This window comes from Tyto alba, unplaced genomic scaffold (genome assembly GCF_018691265.1).
Source record: "Tyto alba isolate M040663 unplaced genomic scaffold, T.alba_DEE_v4.0 Super-Scaffold_38, whole genome shotgun sequence".
Classification (NCBI taxonomy): domain Eukaryota; kingdom Metazoa; phylum Chordata; class Aves; order Strigiformes; family Tytonidae; genus Tyto; species Tyto alba.
Genome location: NW_024881313.1, coordinates 40,974,577 through 40,999,509, shown reverse-complemented (window position 1 = coordinate 40,999,509; position 24,933 = coordinate 40,974,577). Strand labels below are relative to the sequence as shown.

The window sequence follows — 24,933 nt, the reverse complement described above, 5'->3', positions numbered from 1 at the left end:
TACACCATACTTGTGGATCTTCACTGGACTAAATGATTCTGTGACTTGTAGAAGGGGGTGGTGAGCCCCTCCATGAAGCCCGTTACACCTATTTCACTTGCATCAGCTCCTTATTTTCTGTTTTATGGCTCCTGTGTTGTTAGTGCTTTCTTTGCAAGTGCTCTTCTCCCTGATGCACAGATTTAACAGACCAACTCTGAGTTACCTGCTTCTTTTGTAAGCTGCTCTTTCAGGTACAGTCTCTGCTTCCTAATAAGATTTTTTTTTTTTAAGGATGCTTCCGAGCAGTCCTGTGTCTGTTAAGGTTTCTAAATAATAAATATTACATCAGTAATAGACCATAGCTAACTTTGTGGCCACTGACAACTTCAGTTTGTGGTTGGCCTTTTTACCTAGAAACAAAAGGATGTTTGAGAAAGGAACAGAAGAACTGTGGCATCTTTGAGACTTTGGCTTCTAAGTTCTGAATTGCAGGTCTAATCTCCAGCTCTGCAGGGAACCACAGTATATGGACCTCTTTATGCCTCTCAGAATGATTGAGGGGGTCTCTTCATTCCAGTGTTCCTAGGACATTTTTCCAGAGCCTTGTTCCTCTGTTTGGAAATATTCGTGTCTTCCAGCCCCAATGCTGTGATGTTTCACTTTGTCGTCTCAGCAGCAGTATCCTCAGCCTCAGGAAGGTGGTGGTCTTACATGGTTTTACTGGTTTTATGTTTTCCTTCTCAGCTCTTATTTCAAAAGGCAAATTAAGTACAGCTCCCTTAGTTTAATGAAATGACAGGTTTTTACTTCTTGAGTCATCATCATAGCTGCCACCTTTGCCTGTTTAAATAATTTTTTTGCTACACGGATGACCCAAGCATACACAAAGTTGTAAGTGAAATCCTGCTCACTGAGGTAGGTAAGTGTTATCCTGTTTCATACAGTAATAAACTGAACCGTAGCGATTGTAGGACATGACCAAAATATCTCTGAACACCAGTGACAGAGGAAAGAACCCGCTGCAGTTACAGAGAAGTTGCATTCAGTTAGGCTTTTGTGTCAACATTAATTTTCTGCATGGGGTTTTCCCTTCATTCTGTGTTTCAGGAGTCCTCCAAAAGGAGAAAAGCTGAATACTCCTATGACATGGACAACTGTGATCCCAAAGTCAGTAGCAGCTGCCTCTTGAGTGGAGAAGCCTCAGAACAAAGAGACTGCAGTACCAAGGTATCTACAGACCAGGCTTTACAGATTCTCTCTGCCGTGGGTGACAGGAGGAAATAGCTTCAGTTGGGCAGAGTAAGAGCAGTTCCTCTTAATGAAATGACAGAAGGAAATTATTCCTTATAGATAAAAAAAGTATTTATTAAAAAAAAGAAATACAAATAAAAAGGTATTAGTATTGCCTGGATTTAAATGTTAGTACCAAACGTGTTTTTCCTGGAAGTGATCTCTAGCTTGTGTTGCTCCTTGCAGCTGGAGGATAGTAGAGCTCAAGGAACTGGAGCCTTTCAATCAAGCAGACTCTGAAGTGAGAAAACGGTTTTGTCTCAGATGTCTGTAGCCATTCTGAGAACATGCAAATGGCACGTTAGTAGCTCTGGAGTCAGTCTTTACCAGTTATTAAATCCAGCCCGGTAATCAAGGTCCTTGTGTGAAATGCTGTGTGGTTCTGCCCGGTGCAGTTGCCTCTGAAGCCAGTGAAATTCCAGCGGAGCTGCGGCTTGTGGCAGCGTGTTGGCTGTGGGTCACCACTGCGAACTCCAGGCAGACCAACCCCTTTTGTCATGTGTGATTTCATGCCCCCGGCAGCTATTTGTGTGGGGCACACAACAGCCTACATCTGTCTGCTGGCAATTCGGGCTGAAGAACAAGTTCCCGATTCAGTACGTAATAAAAGGATGAAAAATGGGCAGTGATATGAAATTTGTGTGCCGGTTCCCAGACAGTTTGAATGGGTTGGGTATTGCTTACCTGGATTTTTAGAACAGTAGCCTTGGCCTGCAGGCAAGATTTCATGCTCAAAGTATTCAGACAATACTCCTCTTCCTAGTTGGAGGATACTGCTGGTGAGGTGTACTCCAGTCATTGCTCCAAATATGAAGATCTTGGATGAGCCCACTGGGATTCCTGGGCAGCAGCTCCTTCCCACAAGTGAGGAAGCAGGTACTGTTCTTGCTAGCAGGCACAGGAGGAGGTGGCTTTATTGGTTCTTAATTTTAAATTGTACAGAGGTCCCGATTCAAGAAATTCCTTCTGAATGAAGAAATCATTTTGCTCGTATAGTTAGCTTGTTGCATAATAGAAGCAAAACTGATTAAAATAGGGCCTAATCAGCAGAACAGTAACGCAGCATGTCACAGCCCTGTTAAAAATTGGCTTCATACTAAGCTCAGGCTCCTGTGTTGAGAGCTTTGTGTTAACTGTAGTACTTGATACTTCTTCCAAGCATTTTTTTCTCTGGCTGACTTAAATTTGACAGAATTCATTGCTACAGAGGTGGTTTTCAGCACATTTGGTGTACCTCCTTACCTTTTTACCCATTGCCTAGACAAAGAACAATCTGTTCTGTGTCCAGAGGTACACGTGTTGTGTTTGCATGGGTAAAAGTTGAATTCTCCTCTGTCTTCCCTTCAGTGGGGCAATAGTAGATGTCTCTGTTTTCATTGTATTTTGAGAGTTTCATATTTTTGAGATCCCTGCCTCTATCAGCTGAAATTGTCTGATGCTTTCACAAGCCGAGCAGTGGAGTGGGGAGGACTGACAGGTCATATTGTTAGTAATCCGTACGTCTGGAAAAAGGCCAAAATGGTGTAGTCACACCCGGGAGGAATGTTGGAGTACCTCCAGGTAGCTTCAGCTATAGCAGTTTTGTCTCTAGTAGCTGGTGTGGTTTTCAGTTTTGTCTTACTTCTTTTCAGAAGGTTTTACTCTCTCTTAATGCTTAATTGTTCTCTTCATGCTCAGGGTGAGTGAAACGGATGGTGATTGCCCAGGAAGCCATGAGATGCTCTTTGAAGAGATGATAGGAGCAAAAAGGCTCTTTAACTAAAGCACTAATTGGGCAATATGATCTCATCTCATTGTACGGAGGGGATAAAGCTGATATTTTTCACTGCACAGTGATCTTCTTTTTATTTGAGTTTCTTTTTATACATACCTGACTGTGCTCCAAACACTACTTTGCTTTAGGTCCTCCAACAAAGCAGACGGCCGATGGGATGGGCAGCCTTGGCCAGCAGCTCCAGTTACTGGTTCGAATTACCTTAATGATCTCTGTGCACTCTTCTACTGGCCTGCAGAGGTCTGAGACTTGCAACAGTTTGCAATCCCTCCCTGTCCAGGGTAGGGCCAGAATGGTGCTGCCTTACAGTAAAGATACCAGATCATCCCTGAAAACTCTGGATGCAGCAATACAGGTGAGGGTACGCTGTAACAAATGCCAGCTGTGTTTTCTGAAACAGTTTTACTGGTGTATGAAGTAAGCTTTCTGAAAGCTCCAGGAGCTTCACACTGATCAACAGATAGTTCAGCTTGTGTGTCAGCTGAGTCTTTGGCTGGCTGAAGGATTCAGAGTGGGATAAATTATTCTTGTTTGTCATAGTTTGTATCATTCTAAGACAATATTGACCCAGAAAATGAGACTACTTCTAGTAGGTGGGACTGAGTCACCTACATGACAGCGAATAGTTACAGGCAGTTGCCTACCTCATGGCAGAAGGGGTTAACTTTGTTAAAGATTAAATACTGAAACTGCCAGAAGGATTGAACAACTTTTCATCCTTGCGGATGGTGTTACAAAGCCTCACAAGCAGAGTCTTACGTCTCATACCGCATCTGCCCCTTGGTTTGGGCTCAAGTGCACAGCGTGTGCTTTGGAAGCCTTGTGAATAGTGCCCAGTGTTCATTGCTCATAAAACTTGGCTTTGCCTTGGCACCCTGGCAAACTCAGAGCTAGCTTTCTAAACAATCTGCTGGTCTGTCAGCAGATTGGTGTGGGCAGGGAGGAGGTGCTATTGTAGCACTTGAGTTCTTGGAGTACTTGATTCTAGGCTTTTAATTTCAGCAACTTCTTCCTTCTCTCCTTTTCGCTCCACAGAACATACAACCTTGGGGGCCTTAGGCATTTCCACTTTCAGATTCTGCATACCAGGGTCTCCTCCAGCACCCAGCCGCAGACAGCTGTGGCCAGGCTGACGTTCAGCCCTGGGTCCCTGGCAATAAGCAGAGGGCATCAGGCCTTCCTCTGTGGGCACTGTCATACCCACCTTCACGAGGACACAATTTTCAGATACACACCTGCAAACAGACGGCAATAAACACAAAGAGGAGTTCGTGGTCCAGCACTGCGACCCAAGAAAGCTTGTCAACAACGATGAACCCGGCCTGTGGTGTGTTTGAGGTGTTGGCTGCACGTGCCGTGGGGTCAGAAGGCTGGCTGCTGGGCTGGGGCACTCTGTGGCACTGCTGCGTGTCAGACCTCGTTTCAGCAGCGGATAAGGAGATTTTCCAGATGAGGAGTTGAGGCACCTCACGGAGTTATGGTGCCAGATCTCTGAGGTATAGCGCTTTTTAGAAAGACAAATTTCTGGCCAGTTCCACAAAACAAGGCTCAGCTGCCTTGTCACAAGGTTAGGTGCTGCTACAGGTAGAGCAGTGCTGGGCAATACATAGATCTGAGTAAAAGGAATTCCAACAGTAGAAAGAAAACAGCATTGTTTGGTCTCATTCTTTACAAAAGCGCCTCCGTGGTGGCTATCGGGTCCTCTCGTGGCTAGAAGCAGGTTTCAGGAGGGTGCTTGCTCACTCCAGGATCGATTTCCAAATGCCAGAGAGGTCTGAGGAACTCCTGTTGTGAATTTGATATGAACCAAAGACCTGGTGAGGAAGGAAGGAGGAGAAAGCTGCATGGTCTGTACTCTAAAATGCAGCTTTGGAAAATTAATTTTGTAAGTACGTGAAAATCAGGTTCCCCTTGCCCGGCATAATTGAAGTTTTGTATCAGTTCTTTGCAGAAACTGCAGGTCTGTTTCATAACATGCAGTTGTCCTGCAGTATCCTTGCTGTAACAAAATTGATGTGGTACAGTGCTCTCACTTTTTTTATTTTTTCTCAATTGCCTTCTCTCCTTGGAGTGAAGACATTGTCTCAGGGATCTTGGCAATAAGTCACTGAAAAGCCATGCGGATGACAAAAAGGTGCGTTCTGTAAAAGGGGCCTCCAGCTGCCCGCTCTTTCAAGGTGAGCAGGGCCCTGAGCTGGTTTGGGGGGGAAATGAGCTTCAAACCTGATCAGCCTTGTAATGTCCCACCAGAACGTATCAAAACCAATGCTGCTGATGGTAAGAACGTGAATCTGTTTAACAGGTGTTCCACTAAAACTTCACACTTAAAATAATTAACTTGAGGAAAGAATGTTTCTTTTATATTCTGGGGGTGGTGTGTGGGGGGGAAGTTTGCATTACCAGTTTAGTATGGAATATATTCACTTTGCCTTTCAAAATGGTCACTGAAGGTTAGATTTCTAGATGTTTGGTTATTTTTATAATTTTCTGTATCTCTGGAAGTGTCCTTTCTTGCAAGTATTTATTTCTGGGTTGGAGTGTTCAGGGGCAGGGGGAACACTTGCAGCCTGTAGTAGGGCCAGCGATATTTTTATATGGCCATTGTGATTTTGGTGTAAGAGCTTTTTGGCTCTGTGTTTGATAACGTGTGATAAAGCAGCAGTAAGGTGCCCAAGCATTGCCTGGTGATATTCTGTAAAGTAAACTGCACGACTGGGTGATACCCTGTGCTGAGGAGTCAGGCAGCGTTCTGCTTCCCCCAGCGCTGGTGTGCTGCCTGCACACAGGTAACGGCAGCCTGGCAGCAGGGAGGAATCCATCTAGCCCCTGCCAAAACCTCTACGGGTGGAGTAAAGTTGTGGTGAGTTCAAAAAGAAACCGAAAAGCTGCAGAGTGAAGTGGAGCACAACCACACCTGCCTGGGTGCAGGTTTCTGTTACTGGTTGTGTGGACCAAGGACTTTGCTGTTGCTTTAGTTTGGTTTGAAAGATAGGGAAATTGGAGAAGCCTCCAACTTTAACTGTTCTTTTCTGGAGTACTCAATGGAAATGTACTTGATTTCTTTTAGTAACATTTGCTGTATTTTGTAATCATGTACAGATTTTTTTTTGCATGTAATTGTTTGAATTTTTGTATTTTGAATAGTTGGATTTACAAATAAAACATTGAGACTCCATCAAAGCTAACTGTTTTTAAAAGGAAATTTGGGGAGAATTGCTTCATAATGACTTACCCTACTGGACTAGATGTGATTATGAAAAGATAAATAAAACTCCTGCACGTACCCGACAGTGAAGACTGGGTGCAGATTTGTTCGTTATATTTTAAACCACTTGGTTTTTGAAGCCATTAGGAGCACTGCCCCAGCCTGTGTATTTTATTTGTGAGTCGGCTAGGCGTAGGGCCAGAGTTGGCCCTTGTCCTTGGAAGCTCACAGTTCTCGCATGGCACATTGAATGTATTGGAGTTCCCACCAGATTAAATCTTTGATTTCATATTTTTCCCTTTCAGGGTCCAGGTCGCTCAGATTCCGTGCTACCTAAGGCAGTTGGCCCTAACAGCAGAAAACTGGTTACGAGGGAGACAGACAGAGATTGTCATCTTTGATGTAACTGAATGACATTTTCCTTAGTCCCTACAATCAGGAAAATCGGAGCCTGCATTCATTTTACTGTCTTCAGGGAGCTTTTACAAAACATTGGTGTGTGAGTGTTCACTGAGGTCTGACCTCCTCCTCTCTTCAATTCCTCACCGTCTCCCTTTTTTACGTCCCCTCACCAGGCTTGTGAGATGCGAGGGGTACAACTTGGAAAATTTCTGCTCCCAAAGTTTTTCTGCTCCTGTGCTGCCACTCGTGCACCCGGAGCTGCAGGAACACAAGTTCCTGCAGGCCATGGTGGGAACCTGTCCCACAGCAAGCTGCCATTCAAGGGCCTCAGGCTGATGGGTTTCCCCATAAACCGCCTAGAATTCCTCCCAATTCTGGTATATTTTTTTTGATTTTGTTCCACATAAATACATGGTCATGAGACTTGTGGAAGTGCTGCCCTTTCTGGCTGAGGTGCAATAGTGAATTACAACTAAGCTACTTCTCCACCTTCTTTTCACATGAGTGATCTTGTCATTTTCGGTACTTAATGCGTAGTGGAAAGATGACATACTTCAAACACTGAAAGCTCAGCCTCCATTTCCCTGTCTCCCACTTTTTTTTTTTTCCCCAAAATGTTACTTATTAGTTGTCATCTCTTCTGTGTAAAGCTTTAGTCACCATAGCAGCAATGTTCGGCCATACTCCTTCAGGACAGTTTCACTGGACTGAGAGTGCAAACAGCCTGAAGCCTGTGAGGTGTTTGCCCATTTAGTTTCTGTTTAGGAATGCAAGGAGTGTCTGTTCGACAGAAGGGCTCAACTGCCTTCAGAAGTACAGAAGGGAAAAAAAACCCCAAAGTGTAGTGATACATCCTTGCAGCTCTAGCTGAGGCTCAGCTGCCCTGTTAAGGTCCTGATGCTTCCCTGCTTTAAGATGGAGGAGCAAATGCAAACAGGTACAAAGATCTCCACTGTACCTCTTTCCACAGCAGGGAAGAAAAAGCTATTTCCTATATAAGTGGAAATTTAATGCCAACAGGGTGGTACCACACATTTAAATTGTTACCACTGAGTGCAAGTGGAGTTCCACAATGCTTTGAACAGAAAAAATTTGGCTTTCCAGCCTCCATAACCAACTCTTGTCCACAGGCATACACCCTCTGTCAGACTGAAAAAAAAAAAGTTAAGCAACCCAGACTAACCCACCTCCTCCACCCTGCTCCTGGGCACCAGCACCTGAGGAGCGAGCAGAGGTGCCCCGAGCTGCACTAGAGGAGCCAGTAAAACAATGCTAAAAATCCACCCAAATTAATCACAGCCCTGCTGGGGCAGCAGGGAGGTGGAGGGCTGTGAAAAGGCACCCTGAGGGGGGCTGGGTTCTGGGGGTGCCGCGGCCCTGGGCTGGGGTGTGCGGGAAAAAGGGCTCAGAAATCTCTCAGCACACCTGAGCAGCCTCAAGGTGTCCAGGGCCATTATGGCAGTTTTGGGGGACACTGATGGCAGTTCGGGGGTCCTGGAGCTCAATCCTCCCCCGATGCTGCCTGGGGCACTGACAGCAGTTTGGGGGGGGTGCACCCCCAGCCAGCGTCTGGGGCCATCGTGGCAGTTTGATGGGGCACTGATGGCAGTTTTGGGGGTGCACCCTCAGCTGCTGCCCGGGGCCATCGCGGCGGTTTTGAGGGGCACTGAGGGCAGTTTGGGTGGACGCCCCCCGCCCCCCCCCCCCGCAGCGGCTGAGGCTGCGCTAACGGCAGGCGTAGGGCGGGCGGCACCGCGCATGCGCCGAGCCCGGGCTGTGCGCGCGGGGTGGGGGGGGGAAGAGCGAGACGACTCGGCGCATGCGCAGAAGGCGGGCGCGCGGCCAAAAAAAAAAAAAAAAGAGGCCGCCCCGCGCTTGCGCGAAAGATGGCGGCGGGGCTGCGTGGGGGAGGGGCGGCAGGGCGCAGGCGCTGAGCGGGCGGGAGCGCGCGGAGCCCCCGCGCCACCGGGAACGGGGGGGAGGGAGGGGGGGGAGGGGTGGGAAAAGGCGGGGAGGGGCTGCACCGGGACCGGCGGCAGCGAACCGGGAGCGGCGGCGGGGAGGGGGCGGGTCGCCGAGCATGCCCGAGGGGGCGGGGCATCCGCCGCTCGACGCATGCGCGGTGTGAGGCGCGGGGGGGGAGGCGCAGGGCCGCGGCGGCGGCGCTCGGCGAGGGGGACAATGGCGGCGGCGCTGGCGGCGGGAGGAGGCTCAGGGCCCGGCGCCGCGGCGGCGGCCGTGGCGGTGAGCGGCGGCCCCGCTTTGGCCGCCCTGTCGGTGGCGAGGCGGAAAGACGGCGGCCCCACGGGGAAGTTTTGGGAGAGCCCGGAGACGGTGTCCCAGCTCGACTCGGTCCGCGTCTGGCTGGGGAAGCACTACAAGAAGGTGCGGCCCGGCGGTGGGGTGGGGGGGGGGGGGGGCGGCGGTTTAACGGGCCTTTCCCGCGGGAACGGGGCGGGGGGGGGGAGGCCTGGCACCGCCGCTGGCCTTTGGCAGCCGCGGGCTCGCCGGGGCCGAGCGCGGGGTTCGCCCCCGGGGGAGCCCGGCCCGCGCCCCGCGTCCCCCCTTCCTACCGAGGCGAGGAACTTTCTTGTGCGGGCAAGTCCCGCCTCGGCTTGCCAAGATTTTGGACGGGTTATGCTTCAACCGCACCCCTGAAGTGTCGGTGTGTTTAAAAAAAAAAAAAAGGAGGGAAGAAAAAAACCAAAACAAAAAGAAAAAGCCGTTTGTGCCGTTCGCGACCGTTTCGCTGAATCTGCTGCGCGTTGCAAGCTCCGTGTGTGTCGCTTGTACTTGGGGCAACTCCACTTTTTGGTGGAGGCATTGCTCGCCGTGTATTGTACTCCCTCTGCCACATAGTTTGCTGTGCTCTCTGTTTCTTTGCTTTCTTTTCCAGCGTTATTCCTTTATGATGATTTCATAACTTTCTTTCGATATCTAAGCCTTGAAAAATTACTTGAGGTGAACCTTCCAGAAGACAGGTAATCTGCCTAGACAGCTTTTAACAGTCCTAGGGAAGAGCATTAGCTGGGGCAGAGCGATGCTGCACAACCTAAAGGTGCCTTACTCTCTATATTATAGTAGCTTATATATATATATATTTATAGTAGTATTATATCCTGCAAATCCTGGCGTCCGTCCCTCCGTTCTTCGGCAGGTCTGGTGTCGGTAACCCACGGGACCCTTAGCCCGTTGCTCTGCGGGTGCTGCTGATGGGATTATTTATCTGGCAGTGCTCAGAAACGGGTCTGTAAACCCATCTGGGTTACAAACCAGCGCAGTTCAGAGGGGGGTTGGACCGGTCCTTCCACATAGCTTGTGTGAGCGCAGCCCGTGGAGTCGAGTCAAATCGGCGCAGTGGGGCGGAGGTCGTCGTTTGAAGCTCTTTGTGCCGATAAGGAAATTGTAACATAAAAATGTATCTTCAGTTTGACTTTGTTTTGGTTGTGCTTCTCTGCTGTTACCAGGAGGAGCATTCTTTCATTTCATTTTCATAACAGAATACCCGCAAGAACACAATAAACTCTTGAAATAGCTTTGAACTGGCACCTGCTGTTTTGCAGAAGAGCAAGTCACCTTATTAAAAGCATTAACGGTTATTGTCCCTTGCTGTTGTGAATCAAAACTATCTAGACAAGCTGGTTCTCACCTTACTGGCCTAGCAGGAACTCTTATCTGTAGTTCAGGAACAGGGGCTTTCATTTTGTATGCCAGAGAAAAACTCCTTTATTATAGTTAGTTTACATGGTATTACTGGTTACAGAGATTATGTGGTTTTATTTATTTCTTGAACTCTGGAAGGTAATTAGAATTGGGCTTAGACGTTGTTCTTACTGGGCAAGTGAATTTCAAAATACTGCTGTGTGAAATACTTTAAAAAAAAATGGAAAATTATTTTTGTTTTGGGAAACAAGGAAACATACTACTAGCGTTTGAAGATGTATCAGTACTCTAAATGGAAGCGTTAATTCCTTTTTGTTGTGCAGTAAATGGACTCTAGTTCATCTTGCATCTATTTTCATCTTGCTGTAGGTGCATGAGTTCTTTCAGAAGAGTACGTGGTGATTATAGTTGGCTTCTGTCTAGTTTGTACTCTTAAAAATAGACGTGTACATGTCGGCAGCGGGGAAGCCTCGGCTGTAGGAGATGTTGTGTCCAGCACTGGGGACGTTGGGGACTGCAGTCCCGAGAGCAGCAGCAAGCTTGATCAAATATCCAGAAATCAGGATGGTCAAGGAGAGACTTAGAGAATTGCAGCTGTAAATCTTCTAATTCTTGTCGCTAAATTAGGCAAGTCTTCAAATATCTAAGAGTTCTCCACGTGTCTAGAGTATGACTAAAAAAGTAAGAGGTTTAAATAGTATGGAAGACCCCCACTGACAGGGGCAGCGCAGCCAATCTCTGTCAGCAATCTTCTGATGAGATGTGGGTTTTGTAACCCTGCGTGGCTCTGAAAGGATGTTTTCTGTTTTCCTGACAGAAACTTTCTGGGCCCATCTCAACCAAAGTGCTGGCAGGGAGGAAAGCCCTTCCCTGCACGTGCAGAAAGACTGTGCGCTGGGAAGGCTCGGGTGGGTGGGTAGAGGATGCCTGTGAAGGTGGAAAGAACGCTGTTAGTGCAATAAACATAATGACAGAAAACAAAATTACTTATTCCAGACTTCCTCCTGCTCCCTGTCTCTGTGTATCTGAGGTATGGATGTCATTTTGCGCTGTTTCTCTGCACTGGGAGTTGCAGGAGGTTCCCCCGCTCCTCCCCGGGCCTCCGACCGCAGGATGGATGGTTGAGCCTTTCTTCCCCGTGAGCTGGGAATGGGCTCGTGCCGTGGTTTTCGTGGCCTGGGGGATCTGACGGGCTTTCCCAGCATTTGGGTAGACTCACTCTGGTGATGTCAAGGTGGCCACAATAAGTAGAAATTTATAGTTCAGAACTAAACGGGGCGATGCACTTTTTACTATATTAGCGCTCAGTGATCTCTAATACTGTGCATTGCTTAGGTAGTTCCTTTGACATTAAGCAACAAATTGCTCATGTTCAAATGGTGCAAAGCAGAGTTCTTTCACGTATTTAAAATATTTCCCCAATATTGTTGGGAGTTTTTTTTCTCTTCGTATATATTCTGAAGGATGCAGAAACTAACCTTGGCCTTACAGCTGCAGTCGCCAAGGTCTGTTCCCAGTGTGTTCGTCGTGTCCAGTTCAATATACTGGCCTGTAGGAGCTTCAGCTACTCAGTGGCTCTGGAAGCCGTGCCCTGCCCCTCTGAGACAGACTAGGAAAACTAAATTTTTGTAAGGGACAGGGACACACACACGGGACGGGATGGGAGGGGGCAAGGAGGAGGGCGTTCTGTTTTTTAAAGAACAAGTGGAGCGTCGTCGTAAAGGTGAGTTAGAGGAGAAGACAGCGTGGGCTGGCCGGGTAGGTGCTCCACTGTGCAGAGTGTGAGGAGGTAGAGTCGCCTGGAAGCCTGGGTGGTTTGTGGAGGTTTTTGGGACTAGGATCAAGTGTAGAATAAGAAGTTTTTGTGCGCTCCTGGCATGCGGTGCCATTGTAAGGTGTTGGACTGATGCCGGTGGAGCGCGTCTGTTTTCCTGCAGGGCAGTAACGCCGGGCAGCAGTGTGGGGATCCCTTTATGCCCTTCTATTAATAATCTCCAGCCCGACAGCGAGGAGGGACGAGCCGCTTCTTGGCAGCTGTTAGGAAATGGCAGTTGTTATGCCCAAAGATGTCTGTTTGGAGACCACCTGCTTGTTCACCGCCAGCCAGGAGCTGAATTTAGAGGATTTGTAGTTGTCTTTCGGCTGGCTCTGACTTGTCACGTCAGTGCTAACCTTTATCAAGTGTTTCTTCAGTGAGTGACTTGGATTTAATCTGAGGGAGGATTTTCTCTGTGTTTGCAGCCCTCTTGTGTTCTCGCCTTTAAAAGAGGAACAAGGGTTTTAACCTGAATCAAAGTATTTTAATGTTGGTTTTCCTTTTGCTGTTATTTAGTCGTCTGAGCTGAAATGTTCTTTGTTTGGGGGGAAGGAAAGGATTTTGTGCATCAGGGCTACAATGCAGAGCTGTAATGTGGTTATTTGAGGTCAGTAACCACATCAAAACCGGGTAGATGAATCTGTCCCTTCTGCCTGTGACAAAGGCTTTGCAGTGCAGCTACGATGGCAAATCTTGCTGTGAAGAGAAGTGCTTTCCGCTGCTAGTGGCTTCTCTCTGTTATTGAATAATTTGAGTTACACCAAAAGACTTCTGACCATACATATTTTCTGCTTAAGGATATGTGGTTGTTTTTGTGTTTCTAATTGACATGGAAAAGTTAGAAAAATCTTTGCTGTGTTGATGATGCTTTGGTATTTCATCACTTGAACAAAATCCTCTTATGCCGAAGCTGTGTGTCTACAAAGAGGGCGTCATTTGTGTCTTCTGGGATTCGCTGTTTAAAAAACTACTCAGTGCAGAATCCTCTTCTGCTTCAGTCTGCTGCGGCGACCGGTGGAAAACTTGCAGATACGTTGTGACTTGAGTCCTCCGTGGTCCCCTCAAACCCACTGCACATCGATCAGGAAATCATCTCACTGATTTTACGGCTTTAAAGATCCACTTGTATTGCTGGTTAGTGTACATAAGTAATCGAGGGGAGTCTTTTGTGTTTCCTTTTTGAGTTTTTTTTTCCCTTATTGTTTAGGGAGAACCTCAGGCAAAGTAATGAGTTTCTTGTTAAAAAAAAATTTGCAAGATAGTGGCAATGTAGAATGGAATCAGGGGTTCCTAATGTTACCTTCCTTTCTGATAGCTTCCAGCCTTCTGCAGGAGGTAAAAGTGGGATCTACAAGTAAAGGAATAAGTGCCTGAAAAATTTCACGTGTCTAAGAACACAGTTTCCAAGGTATATTCTCATGTAAATGTGTGGGGCTTTTTTTCTGAAGGAAATCATTTGGGGGGAAAAAAAAAAAAAAAAAAGAGTAAGTCAATATAAGAATTCGTCCTCTTCTGGATTCAGTTTTTTGACTGAGGTTGCGGTGCTGGGTGCTCCAGGACATCATGGGTTTACGGCAGGCAGCGTGGTCGTGGTGACTCTCATTTACGAGTGACAAAGAAACCCTACTAGAAAACCCTGAACTTGGACTATTTCCACATTGATTTTAATTTTCTGTTTTTGTTGGCTTGCTTGTGTGAAGAATATGTTCCTTCTCTGGTTATCTTTTTCATGAATTATCTTCCCACGGTTTCTGGGATCCTTAGACTGGAAGTTGAGGGAACCCCAGCTGGAGGGTTATGCTGAAGGCAGTTTTGTTCTAGGTGCCCTAGAGAATCTGTGAGCTTAAGTGTCTGTATGGGTTGAGAGGTGGATTAGTGAAATTCCAAGTTTTGTGATTGGGGTTTTTTTTGTTTTAAATGTTGGCCATAAGTACAGCATTGCCTTATACTTCTATTTCACTGTTAGTAGGAGCCATTAATACTTTGTCTTGTTGCATTTTATGTATTTTTGGTGCTTTGTTAATTTAAAATACCATGTTAAACTTGGTGCAAAAAGCTGCAATACTTGTAACCTGTACAAAACCCCCAAACGTAGCAATACAGAGTTTTTTCCCCATTAAATGAGTTATGATGGCTATGAAGGTTTTTTGTCTATTCTCTGTTGCCAGTTTGATGAAGCCTGCATGGCTTCTGAGAAGATACGCAAAAGCTACTTCCACATTTTTTTATCTTCCTCAAGTACACCTCCCGTGCAAAACTAAAGGTGTGCTACTACAATGTACTGTTCTATTGGGAAAAGATTTGTATCTGTCACTCCAGATTTGTATTTAGAGGAGGTGCTACAGCTAGGTGGGTAGACAGTCTTAAATAGCTGGGCTTAAGTTGGAACCAGAGTCTTTGCTTTTTGAATATGTTTGACATGTACAGCACGCAGATGTGTTCAAGACCAAAGCTGTCTTGGTAGCAGAAATGGGATTATTTAATATGAAGTCTGGCACTTGATCTGCTGTGCTTTTGTTTTCACATTGGTGCAAATCCTAAATCTGCAGTTTAGCAGATACCTGTTGTACTTGCACCTTTTATTTTACATTTGTTTGATTGCATTATAATCGGCATAGCTGAACTAAAAGCTCAGTTTTATTCAGAGTCGCGTAAGGTGGTGGTCCTGCAAAAGTTGAACAGGCAAAATGATGGGAGCTTTAGGGCTGTTAGCTGTGATACACTACATCTGTGCACATCCTCGGTGTGAGAGTCACTTATTTTTAAACTATTCAAAAAAACAACACAAGATCAATCTTCTATTAACAGCTCTAAAAGTACGCAGCGCTGTCTGCATTTGGGTAATCATCCATCTTGGTTTAGCAACCCTTAGAACACTGATAAAAAGGGTTCTGGCAAATTTAGGAACGGAGGTTTAAGTATTATTCTGTGCCTCCCCACTGGAGAATTTTACCCCTTGTACCAAAGGCAAGAGAAGGGCAGGCGTCCCGCTGAGCTGCAGCACCTGGTAAGCTCATGCAGAGGCTGGGATGGGTTTTTCAGTAAAGATGCTGGATTAACTGGGGCATCTGAGTCAGCCACATGCTCTGTTTTGACATCCTGTTTAAGATCAGTAATTCCAACAAAAGATGCTTAAACTGCTCTGGTCAATTCATCTGCAGCACCCAGAGCTTCCAGTCCAAAAATTACAAAGAAAGTACTTGCTAGCTGAGAGCAGCATGAGGGTCTAGAGGTTTTTAAAAAGCCTAAGAGCAAAAGTCTTTATCTTCAACTGGATTCCGACAGCAATAAAGACTGACTTGATTGCTGCTTCATCACCTGCCACAGAGCTATGTGAGTTGATAGGAGTTATCAATTGGATAAAATTGTCCCAATTGCTTTTCCTGGAGGAAGGGAGGAGGGCTAAGAAAAATACAGCTTTAGAAATGTAGCCTTCTGTTCTTTACAGTGTCATATTTCTAGATCAGGTTTTATATACAGGGCAGGACACCTGGGGAATCTCACAGGTATTTGTGTCCTTCAAGTTGCAAAGGTTTAACTTCTCAGTTATGTCTGTCTGCCTCTTAACAAAGTGCTGAAGGAACTTGCCTCTCGAGGAAGTCAGATACTGTAAATTTGTCATGGCAAAGTCAAGGTCTTTGTAGTACCTTTTGCTACGTAGATGGTGCTTTGGAAAGCTTAGTTAGATTTGACTGCTATTTAACACCACTGCTTTAAACTTTTGAGGGTTCTGGCTCCCAAAATTCTTTTAAGGGGTTTTAGAAGAATCTGGTTTGGGGGAAGAGCAGGGGCCTTGTGGTGGCGGGTTATCCAGGGAAATGACTAGGGTAGCTGATATTACTCCATATTCTACATGAACAAGTAATGTTTGTTCTACTCTCAGAAGTCTTCTGGCATGGTGACGAGATTATATCCAGTAAGTGAATATTGTACTATTAGGAGTAATCTCAAAAGCCATGGGACTTCTTTTTAACATTCTGTGCAGTGATTTCTCCTTTTACATATATGCATTTCATTAGGAGTGTAACCTTGGGAAATCTTTAGATTGTCGCAAAGCATTGCCCACGTAGTTGTCTGGATCAGTTTTTCTGTTTGTACCTGGCACGCTATATAGTACCAAATGGATGCTTTTAGGATCTGTGTGTATAGTTGATCACAGAAGGAGCTCGTAAAGTTGCTGTAGAAAGCTTTGTGTACGTGCGGGCCAGAATTAGTCTGCTCCTTTATTAGGAACTGCAAATCAGATTGAAGTAGTTATTCTGTAAAGCACCGCTGGCCGTGATGAACTGATAATGATTCACAGATCCGCAGTATGTTTTTAAGACTAAAGCTTGAAAAATGTTTTGTGCTTGATGCTCCTCCTGTGTACGCACACCCCCACACCTCCCCCAGCAACACAGTGATCCTTAAATCTGAAACCGTGCTCTACAACTGCTAAAGTGTTCCGGGGAATTAATAAACCAGTCTGCATGTTTTATTACCCTCTATCCCAAGTAAGCCTGTGTTATTTGTCTTTCAGTATGTTCAAGCAGATGCTCCTACCAATAAAACGCTGGCTGGGCTGGTGGTGCAGCTGCTGCAATTCCAGGAAGATGCCTTTGGAAAACATGTCACCAATCCTGCCTTCACAAAGCTTCCTGTGAGTATTGGAGTTAACCCACTGCTTTCACAACAGGGCATTTTGTTCTTCCTCCGGTGTCTGTGCCGCTGGCGTGCTTCCAGGTGATTGGGAGCTCAGTGCTCAGGCTGAGCCTTTTGTTGACGCATCCTCTGGAAGTGTTGAAATAGCACGCTCCTCCTTGAAAGCACGTTTTCAATGTAATACAGCTTATTTTCTATACGTTTGAAATGATTTCCTAAATACTGTGGGAAAGTTTTAATTTTTACTAAAATTCTGGGTAAGCTCGTAATCTTTGAATCACATCTGTTTGGACTGGGGCATCCTAAACTGACTGATTAACGTGCACTTTGAAAACAAACAAGTTTTCGTTGGGCATATCTGTTGATTAAACTTAAAACTTGTAATGCTGTCAATGCTGAAAAATGACTTTTCCATGTTCTTTAGCAGCACAGTTACCCAATTAGTCTGGGATAGTTTTCCAGTCACTCAGGATATTGGTGTACAGAAACAATATCAACATTTTAAGTGTTCCTTATTTAAAGTTCAAACTTGGCACATCTTCAGCAGCAGTGCCCTAGTGATTGTGTTCAGAGATCAGTCCCATTGCGCTTAGAACCGTGCCTGCCACCAAAATAATCTTGTCCAAGTGAGTGTGAAGTCTAAACAACTGATAGAGGGAAGAGGGATGCAGCAAATGGTAAGGACAAAGTACCAACGGGATTTCAGTTGTGAAGGGCAAGGACTGCAGCGTGGTGTCTAGCACCCAGATGGCTGATTGAGGGTAGGTTGTGGGCCAAGACAACTGTCATGAATGCATGTGTGAGCGTTGGGGGCGTCAGCAGGAAGGTTTTTGCTTATCGTTGCCACAGAATGCCACCGGGGAACCAGAGGTCATACAGTCTAGGGTTCTCTTTAGATACACATACTGAGTTGGAAATAGTTGTCACTGATTACAATATCATAAACTGAAGTTGTTCTGAAAACTGCTGGAAGTATTCCTATGTTCTTCCATCCACCACTTACAGAATAGTATATTTTTATTATTTTATGGTGAGTTTTTCTCCCCAAATGTTTTGCTTATGTAACTTCTTTTGTGAGGAGTGTGAATTCATGTGTGTTTTCTTCAGAAAGCGAGGATTCAGGTTTACTGGGTGCATCTCTTGGTGTTTAGGAATGCACATAGAAGCACCACAAGATGCCACGAAGATGTAGCTCACCATATCTTCCATTCCAATCACCTGATACTTCAGTGATAGTGAAAAGCTTCAGGGACAGAGGTGAACCTTGCGGTGCTTTATTTTGATATGGCAGTGTAGGCCATAAAACTGTACCCGTATTCAACAAGTTGATAACCATTAGAGTGTTCTCAAGTCTTAATTTGTCTTATTTTAAAAATAAAGATTTTGGTGGCGTTGTAAATACGATGTTCCTGTGTTTAACTCTTCTTGCTGTTTTGAAGGTCTAATCTGATCAAAGTTGCTCCACTTAAGTTTACAGCAGTTGGATCTCTCTGCTCTCAATTACTTCCGACAGAAGACAACCCATCAGTACATCTTCCTTTATATTGTTTTTATGAGAAAATACAATGTGTACTCTTAAGATAAGATTAATGTTCACTTGTTTAGACATGAAATTTCAGATAGGGGTTCAGGCTGCGAAGGAGGCTTGGTTATTCTACCGTAGCACTTTGAAGATGTGCAGAATGCTTTGATTCTACAGGACTGTGTCTGACTTGGGAAGAGACTTGGGGCTAAGGGATGTCTTCAGTGACGTTGCTGATCTCCAAAACTATATATTGAAAAGCTGTTGCAGACTTCCACTGGAAAGGAACTGAACGAAGCTAAAAGAGATTAAAAGTCTGTAGTTATTTTGGTGTCTCTTCAGTATTACCGTGTTCCTGGTGAGGATCTGAAGTTGAAGAGGAGGTGGTCATGCTTGTGTAAAAGAAACAGCCCTCTGTGAGCCGACACAGGCAGGAGACAGGAACAAGCACAAAACCACAGATGAAATGCAAAGAGTAAATTTATTCTCATTACCTTGCGACCCAGGGGATCCGCGAAGCTCAGTCCTTGCTAGCTAGGAAAAGAAGAAAGAAAAGCTCTCAGACCTGCTACTTTTGCCTGTATATAGCAGGGGGTTTTTGCAGGCACAGTTTTCCAGCGTGCTTTGATCTTTCCCACAGCAGGGCCGGAATCTCAAGGATGTTCAGTGAGGTGCCTCGGCGTCTGTCACAGGCCTGTGTTATCTAAACGCAGTCAAGCACACAAAGCTAAACAACAATTAGTATGATGTATGTGACTTTCGACACCCCAGCTGCAAGTCACTCGAATGTATTTAGAATGTTCCTGGCTAACCTTCCTTTGTATTCTCACGTACCCCCAAGCCATCAAAATGTTGAGTGCCACGTACCTGCAGGTGACTGCAGAAGTGTCCTCGGTTTGTGACTGCTGCTCACAACTCCATCGCTACAGGCAGCTGTTGGTAGTCCGGTCCCTGCACGGTGCTGTTCTCCAGTAAGACACACCGCGCTGTTTCCCGTATCGCTGCAGTTCATTTGAGATCGAGTGCTGTTCTTGAGAACTGCACTTGTTCAAAACGTAGGGAGGTGGCTCAGCAGGAGCACTTGCTGGTGAGAACGTGTCAATCCGAGGTTGTTCCCCCAGTTCACGTCAGCGCCTGTACGTGAATTTCCCAGGAACTAGCCCGCGTACCTCACGGTGGTTCCCTGAAGCGTCTGCTCCGCGATGCTGCAGCGGTCGGTGACAAAGGGAGAGCTGGTCTCTCCCATCAGTATTCGAGGTAAACCTCTCTGACCCGGACTGCACCTGAATTGCTGCAGACTGCATCTGTTGAAATAAAGCGCAAACGTTTTACTTGGTGCTTCGAGTGGGTGAAACGGACCTTGCATTTGAGAGAGTGTTGAGAATTCTGTGTTTAAGCTGCTGTTCTTGGCAAGAATGTTGTACAGGAAAGGCCTGTGAATAGATCTAGAGTAAATAAAGGACTGTTGCAGCTTGACTTCTGTGCATGTCTTCATATTATTGCATTTAAATGCATATGGTCTAACCTTACTGATGCTCAAAAGAGAAAAAGCCAGTTAATTCTCTAAAAGGCAGCTTTGCATGTTTCAAATGAAAGCTGTATTGAGATATTAATTCTTAAGATGACAAATTGTAAGGCCAGTTGATCTTAATTGCCTTGTTATGGTGGGTTTGGGGTAAAAATGTTGCAGGGAATCTGGTTTATTGACCGCTGCGTCTCTTGCGTGGAGCAGGTTTTGTCAAATTGTTAAAAGCAATTTGCTTTTATGCTGGTAGCAGCAATCACAGTTTAATGAGAGGGTCATGCTCGATTCTGCCGATACCTCAGAAATGTGGCTTATGTCTGTGAAAGAGATTGGTGTACTGTTCTTCATGGTAAAATAGTGGCTGGACTTCCCGTGTGCGGTAGGAAAACCCGAAGTTGGCAGAGTGGGTGCGATCGCTGGTGCCGGTCCGGGGTCGCCGAGCCCCGTGCCGGGCTGCAGGACGGCCTTCCCCAGCCACGCCGGTAATTTAACGCGGGCAGCTTGGTGAAGGTGAAGCTGCAGCAGCAGCTTGAGGTAGGGGGTGTTGGGTACAACAGCGGGACCGAGGGTTTCCCAAAGCGCAGATGAGGGAAAGTGATTTCATTCAGTTGTGTGATACGGCCGGCATGTCAGCCAAGAAGGAACGGTCTGTTCTGCGTGCCCATATGTGAGTAGGGCAGCTGAAGATAAGTAACAGCAACTTCCATACCAGTGCTGCAAAAATGCTCTTTACGACGGGTCTTCTGGCTTCATGTTGAGTTTTATTTTTCTTTCTAGCTAGCGTTTGCTTGCGTGTTTGTAAACCAACACTTACATTCTTGGAGCCAAGTCTTACGGCAATAAAATCATTCAGCGTGTTAGAACATTTTGGTTTAGTTCAAGCTTCTGATCAGAGACTGCTCCATCTATGGAGGACTTCAGTTTGCTGAGAACAGTGCTGAAAAGCACGCGGCTCGTAAACTGGCAAGTACCTGTATGGCAGCTTTGAGCTCCCTTTATTGTTTTCTGTGCACAGTGGGGCTCTAAACAGATGGTAGACCAGGAGCAGTTCTGTTCTTGTTGAATGCTTATGAAGGATCTTTTTTATGTTGTTCTTGGACACTGGCGTATTTGATACCTCACAGAACTGCTTTGCTTCCCATCAGCAGCTCTGGAGCCGAGGAAGGCAATGTTTTGTTTAGATCCCGTGCTACCATTTTAGCTGCCTGGCTGCAGAATGAACTTAAAATGCTCGTCAGCAGTGCTAAGGCTGTCCGTAATTTGGTGTTCCCCTTGTGTTAGCAAACATTCCTGTGGTGTAATATAACGGGCTGTAATGAAAACGACCTGTTCCGATCTAAAAAGTAAGATAGGAGCTAGATCAGAAACCTTCCTAATGTAGAACAACTGCTAGGAAGGCTGTTGTCTGTGCGGTGTCTCCAGCTTTGGGCCTTCTCTCGTTCCAGCAGAAGGCAGCAGGAACCTGCTGGCAATCAGAGCCCAGCCATCACACAGCTGCCCTTTGGGGACCGGGACAGGTTTTTTTACTGAGAAACACAAAATAGGCGGATCTGGGTCTCTATGTTTAGCATGCGTGTGGCAAGACAGGGTTCGTTGTCTGTTCCAGTAAATCGCTGGGGATCTTTCCTCTGAACAGAGCAACGTCAGAAGGGGTCGAGCCCCGAGCGGCCCTCGGCGCGGCCGCTGCGCGCTTCTGCCAGGGCTGGGGGGCGTGGGCCCCCCGCCTTTCTGTTCGCCCCCCTCCTCCCGAGAGCTGGGGATACCCACCGCCAGGCAGAATGTACGTTTCTGGTGTGGAAGCTTAGCTAGGTCGATGGATCTGCCTCAAATTGCCGCTTGTTTATTGTTAGAACAGCTTGCTTTAGGGACTGGCCGAAGCCGTGTGGGACGTAGACCTCTCTGCCCAGCTAAGCCTTTCGAAAGTCCTACCGATCCTACGTAAAACCTGCCAAAAGCAGTTCGGTGCTGCAGTCGATAGAAACAAGTGTCCCAGGGTAGTCTTACTTGAGTGCGTGTTTGTAAAATAATTTTTACGTCTTAAAAATTCTAAAACTCACTTTCCGGTGGTTCAGTCAAATTGATTTATCAGTCGCGTTGGAAAACAGTCTAACGAGAAGGCCTGATGGACGGAAACGGAGTTTTTTTGACTTGTTCTATTCTCGTGTCCTATGTTGCTTTCTTTCCCAGTGGTTAGTTGATCCCTGCTGGTGCGTGTTCTTCCTGTCCCAAGCCCTGTACTGCGAACCTCCGACACCCCATGTGTCAGTACGCTCCGAGTCACGCTTGGCGTAGGCTCCAGCGTTGCCCTTCTCTGGTCCTGCCTTCAGCTCAGCTCTCCAGTTGTCTTCCATTTCTAAAGTGACTTTGACAGCACTTTGCTTTTTCCAAACGCACACAGACATCCTGACCAGAGATACCAGTAAAACAGCAAAGATAAGTTGGAACTACAGCCCTGCTTTTTCAGTAACCTTTTAGAGAAAGGACTTGATGGGACTCGGGACTCCGGGGAGCTTGTCAGTCTTCTCGTGCTCCTGGCTGAGTTTTGGTTCTTGAATTCAGAGTACCTGCTTACGAGTATGTGACTCAGCTGTACTCTGCTAGAATTGGTAGTGAAGAAACGAGTTGGATTTAGTATTTTAGGGCAGATCTGCACAATGACCTTTCTAGATCTTGACAAACTACTTTTTGTTGTGGTGGAGGAAGGACATGGAAAGCTTCAGGAGCCACAGTGAATATGGAGCCTGGGCTTTAGATGTTCATTTCTAATTATTTGTTTTGATCTAGTTAATACAAATGAAGAGCTTCTTAACCGACAGCTACGATTTTGGGTTTAGTTTGCTGTGAAATGGATGTTCAAAGAGTAGTTTTGAATTTCTGTTTCACAGCTATACAAGGAATTTTTTGCAAGCTACTCACCTAAGAAAGGACTTGGAGCCTTAGGATGTATCAGGTTCTGCTTGCAAGCACAAATAATTTGATTTAAATCAAATGCATTTAATTTTCCGGAAACATCCTTAAAGGAGAGCATAGAACTCCAGAAGTGATTCATCTGCAAATTAAGCTATGCATTTGATAAGTTAGATGTCTAAAACTCAGCTAGCGAGTATGTATTAGTTTAAAATAATTACATAAATTCAATGTCACTGTGTTTTCACTTTTCTTTTGTGTTCTAGGCAAAATGCTTCATGGATTTCAAAGCTGGAGGTACATTATGTCACATTCTTGGTGCTGCTTACAAATACAAGAATGAACAGGGCTGGTAAGTTTTTATTTTTGATTTATACACCTTTTGCATGAAATTAAGCACATGAAATGCCTATGCAAACTACTTAAAGTTTAATATACTTTCTGGAGAATTGGGTAGGCAAGGGAGTTGGAGATGGGAAGAGGAAATTTTTGTCCTGTTTGGCTGATGGTAGCTTTTTTAAGACACACCCTCGCACTTCTAAATTTAAAGATAAGTTGTCCAGGTTTAAGGTCTTGAGCCTGTAGGTTGGGAGTTAATTACAATCTCGAGGACTTTTTTTTGCCATTTACTGGCCGTTTGACTGGGCAGATTAACCCGTATCTTAGAATCGCTGTTTCCAGCTAGAAGATGTAAATCTTTGTTACTGTGTTGAGTGTAGGGATTAGTTGTAATTGGGAAAATACGAACCATTCCATAGATAATAACAAATGCTCAGTTGTCCATTGCTTATCAGCCTCCATAAATGGGGGGTGTAAGTAATTAGAAACACTGCCCACGTTGGTATTGACACTAGTATTTGAACTATTCATATGACATCCTGGTAGTGTTTTGACCTTTGTATTTTTAAGTTATAATTGTCTTTGCAAGACAGCAGTAGCATGAATTACCATATTTGAAAACATTGGAAAAAAATCTCTCTCTCCCAACTGAAATCAGGACAGGATGAGAAGTTGATAGATGAAAGCAAGCAGAGATTGTTCTTGTGCGTGAATTGAAATAGTTTCTGATCTGATGTTGTGCAGACCTGTAACAGCATTCCTGGAATTGGTGGTGTTTCTGTTACCCACAAGAGCAAATTAAAAGGCAGAAACATAAAGTTGGTTTAGCATGGTTAGTTATCAGCTAAATGGATACCTGAGGCAGACATACCACAAGCTGGTATGAGTAAGCTGCTGTCAGGATTTTTCCTTCTCAAATATTGCCCACACCTAAGACACAATACACGTTTGTAGTGTTCTGTGTGGCATCTTTCAGGAGTGTCTTGCTACCTCTTTGCCTCAAGATAAAGGACTCAAATGGCTCCTGCTTTGTGAATATTTAAACATTGAAATATTTTCCAAACAAATTTATTTTTCAGTCACTGAAATTTGGCAGCAAAACTCAGATACGTGATTGCCTCCTCTCTTCTCGCTCTCTTGCTGATTCCTCAAAACTAGTGTGGGTAGTGTCTTGTGTTTGTGCATGTGGGGTGTAGGGGGAAGTAATACTTGAATTTAACTCTGAGGATCAGACTTAGAGCTTGGAATGTATCCTTCACTGACTCAACCAAATAATATGTGGTGTTTTGCCTGAAATATGATTTTTTTTTTTTTAATGGTATGCATTGTCGCTCTTGCTTAACCTGTTTGTGAATGATCTGTCTTATAGGAGAAGTACCTTTCCTCGTCATAATAGGTATGTCTGAAAAATGCACTTATCCAGTGCAGCTGGACATACCTTGTCTATCACTGCAATTCAAGTAGTTGTTTGCTAAAACCTGTCAGAGGGTATCAGTGAAATGAAGGATAGGAAGAAGCAGTACTACTATTTTATCTAAATGGGCAACTAAAAAAAGTGCTATTTTTCAATATATTGACATGCTTCTCTTAAAGCGTGGGTTTCAAAAGCATGCAGGAATTTGGGGACATATATAGCACTAAGCAAATATGTAATACAGATTTTAGGCAACCAAATGTAAAAACTTTAGTTAAACCTCAATGCCTTAAGCGTCTTTGTTTCGTAAATACGGAGACTTTTTTAGGTGTCTAGGTTAGTTTATGTTTATTTGGCATTTATCTTCCTTGAAACTTATGTTTGAGAAGCGTGTGTTTTGAATATAGACTGTCAAGCTGTCAGTGGCTGAATACTGGAGAAGTGGCTTGATCT

The 24,933-nt window shown here is 45.3% G+C and overlaps 1 protein-coding gene across 2 annotated transcripts in view; it reads left to right on the top strand.

Annotated features, from left to right (window-relative positions):
• Positions 1–8,830: 8,830 nt before the first annotated feature.
• SMARCC1 (SWI/SNF related, matrix associated, actin dependent regulator of chromatin subfamily c member 1) overlaps positions 8,831–24,933 on the top strand; it is a 95,213-nt gene continuing 79,110 nt past the window's right edge. For both annotated transcript variants that reach the window (XM_042801677.1, XM_042801676.1), the window contains exons 1-3: positions 8,831–9,038; positions 16,652–16,771; positions 22,994–23,079. In XM_042801677.1, the coding sequence (XP_042657611.1) occupies positions 8,835–9,038; positions 16,652–16,771; positions 22,994–23,079 (410 nt within the window). In that variant the 5' untranslated portion in view covers positions 8,831–8,834. The remainder of the gene's footprint in view (positions 9,039–16,651; positions 16,772–22,993; positions 23,080–24,933) is intronic.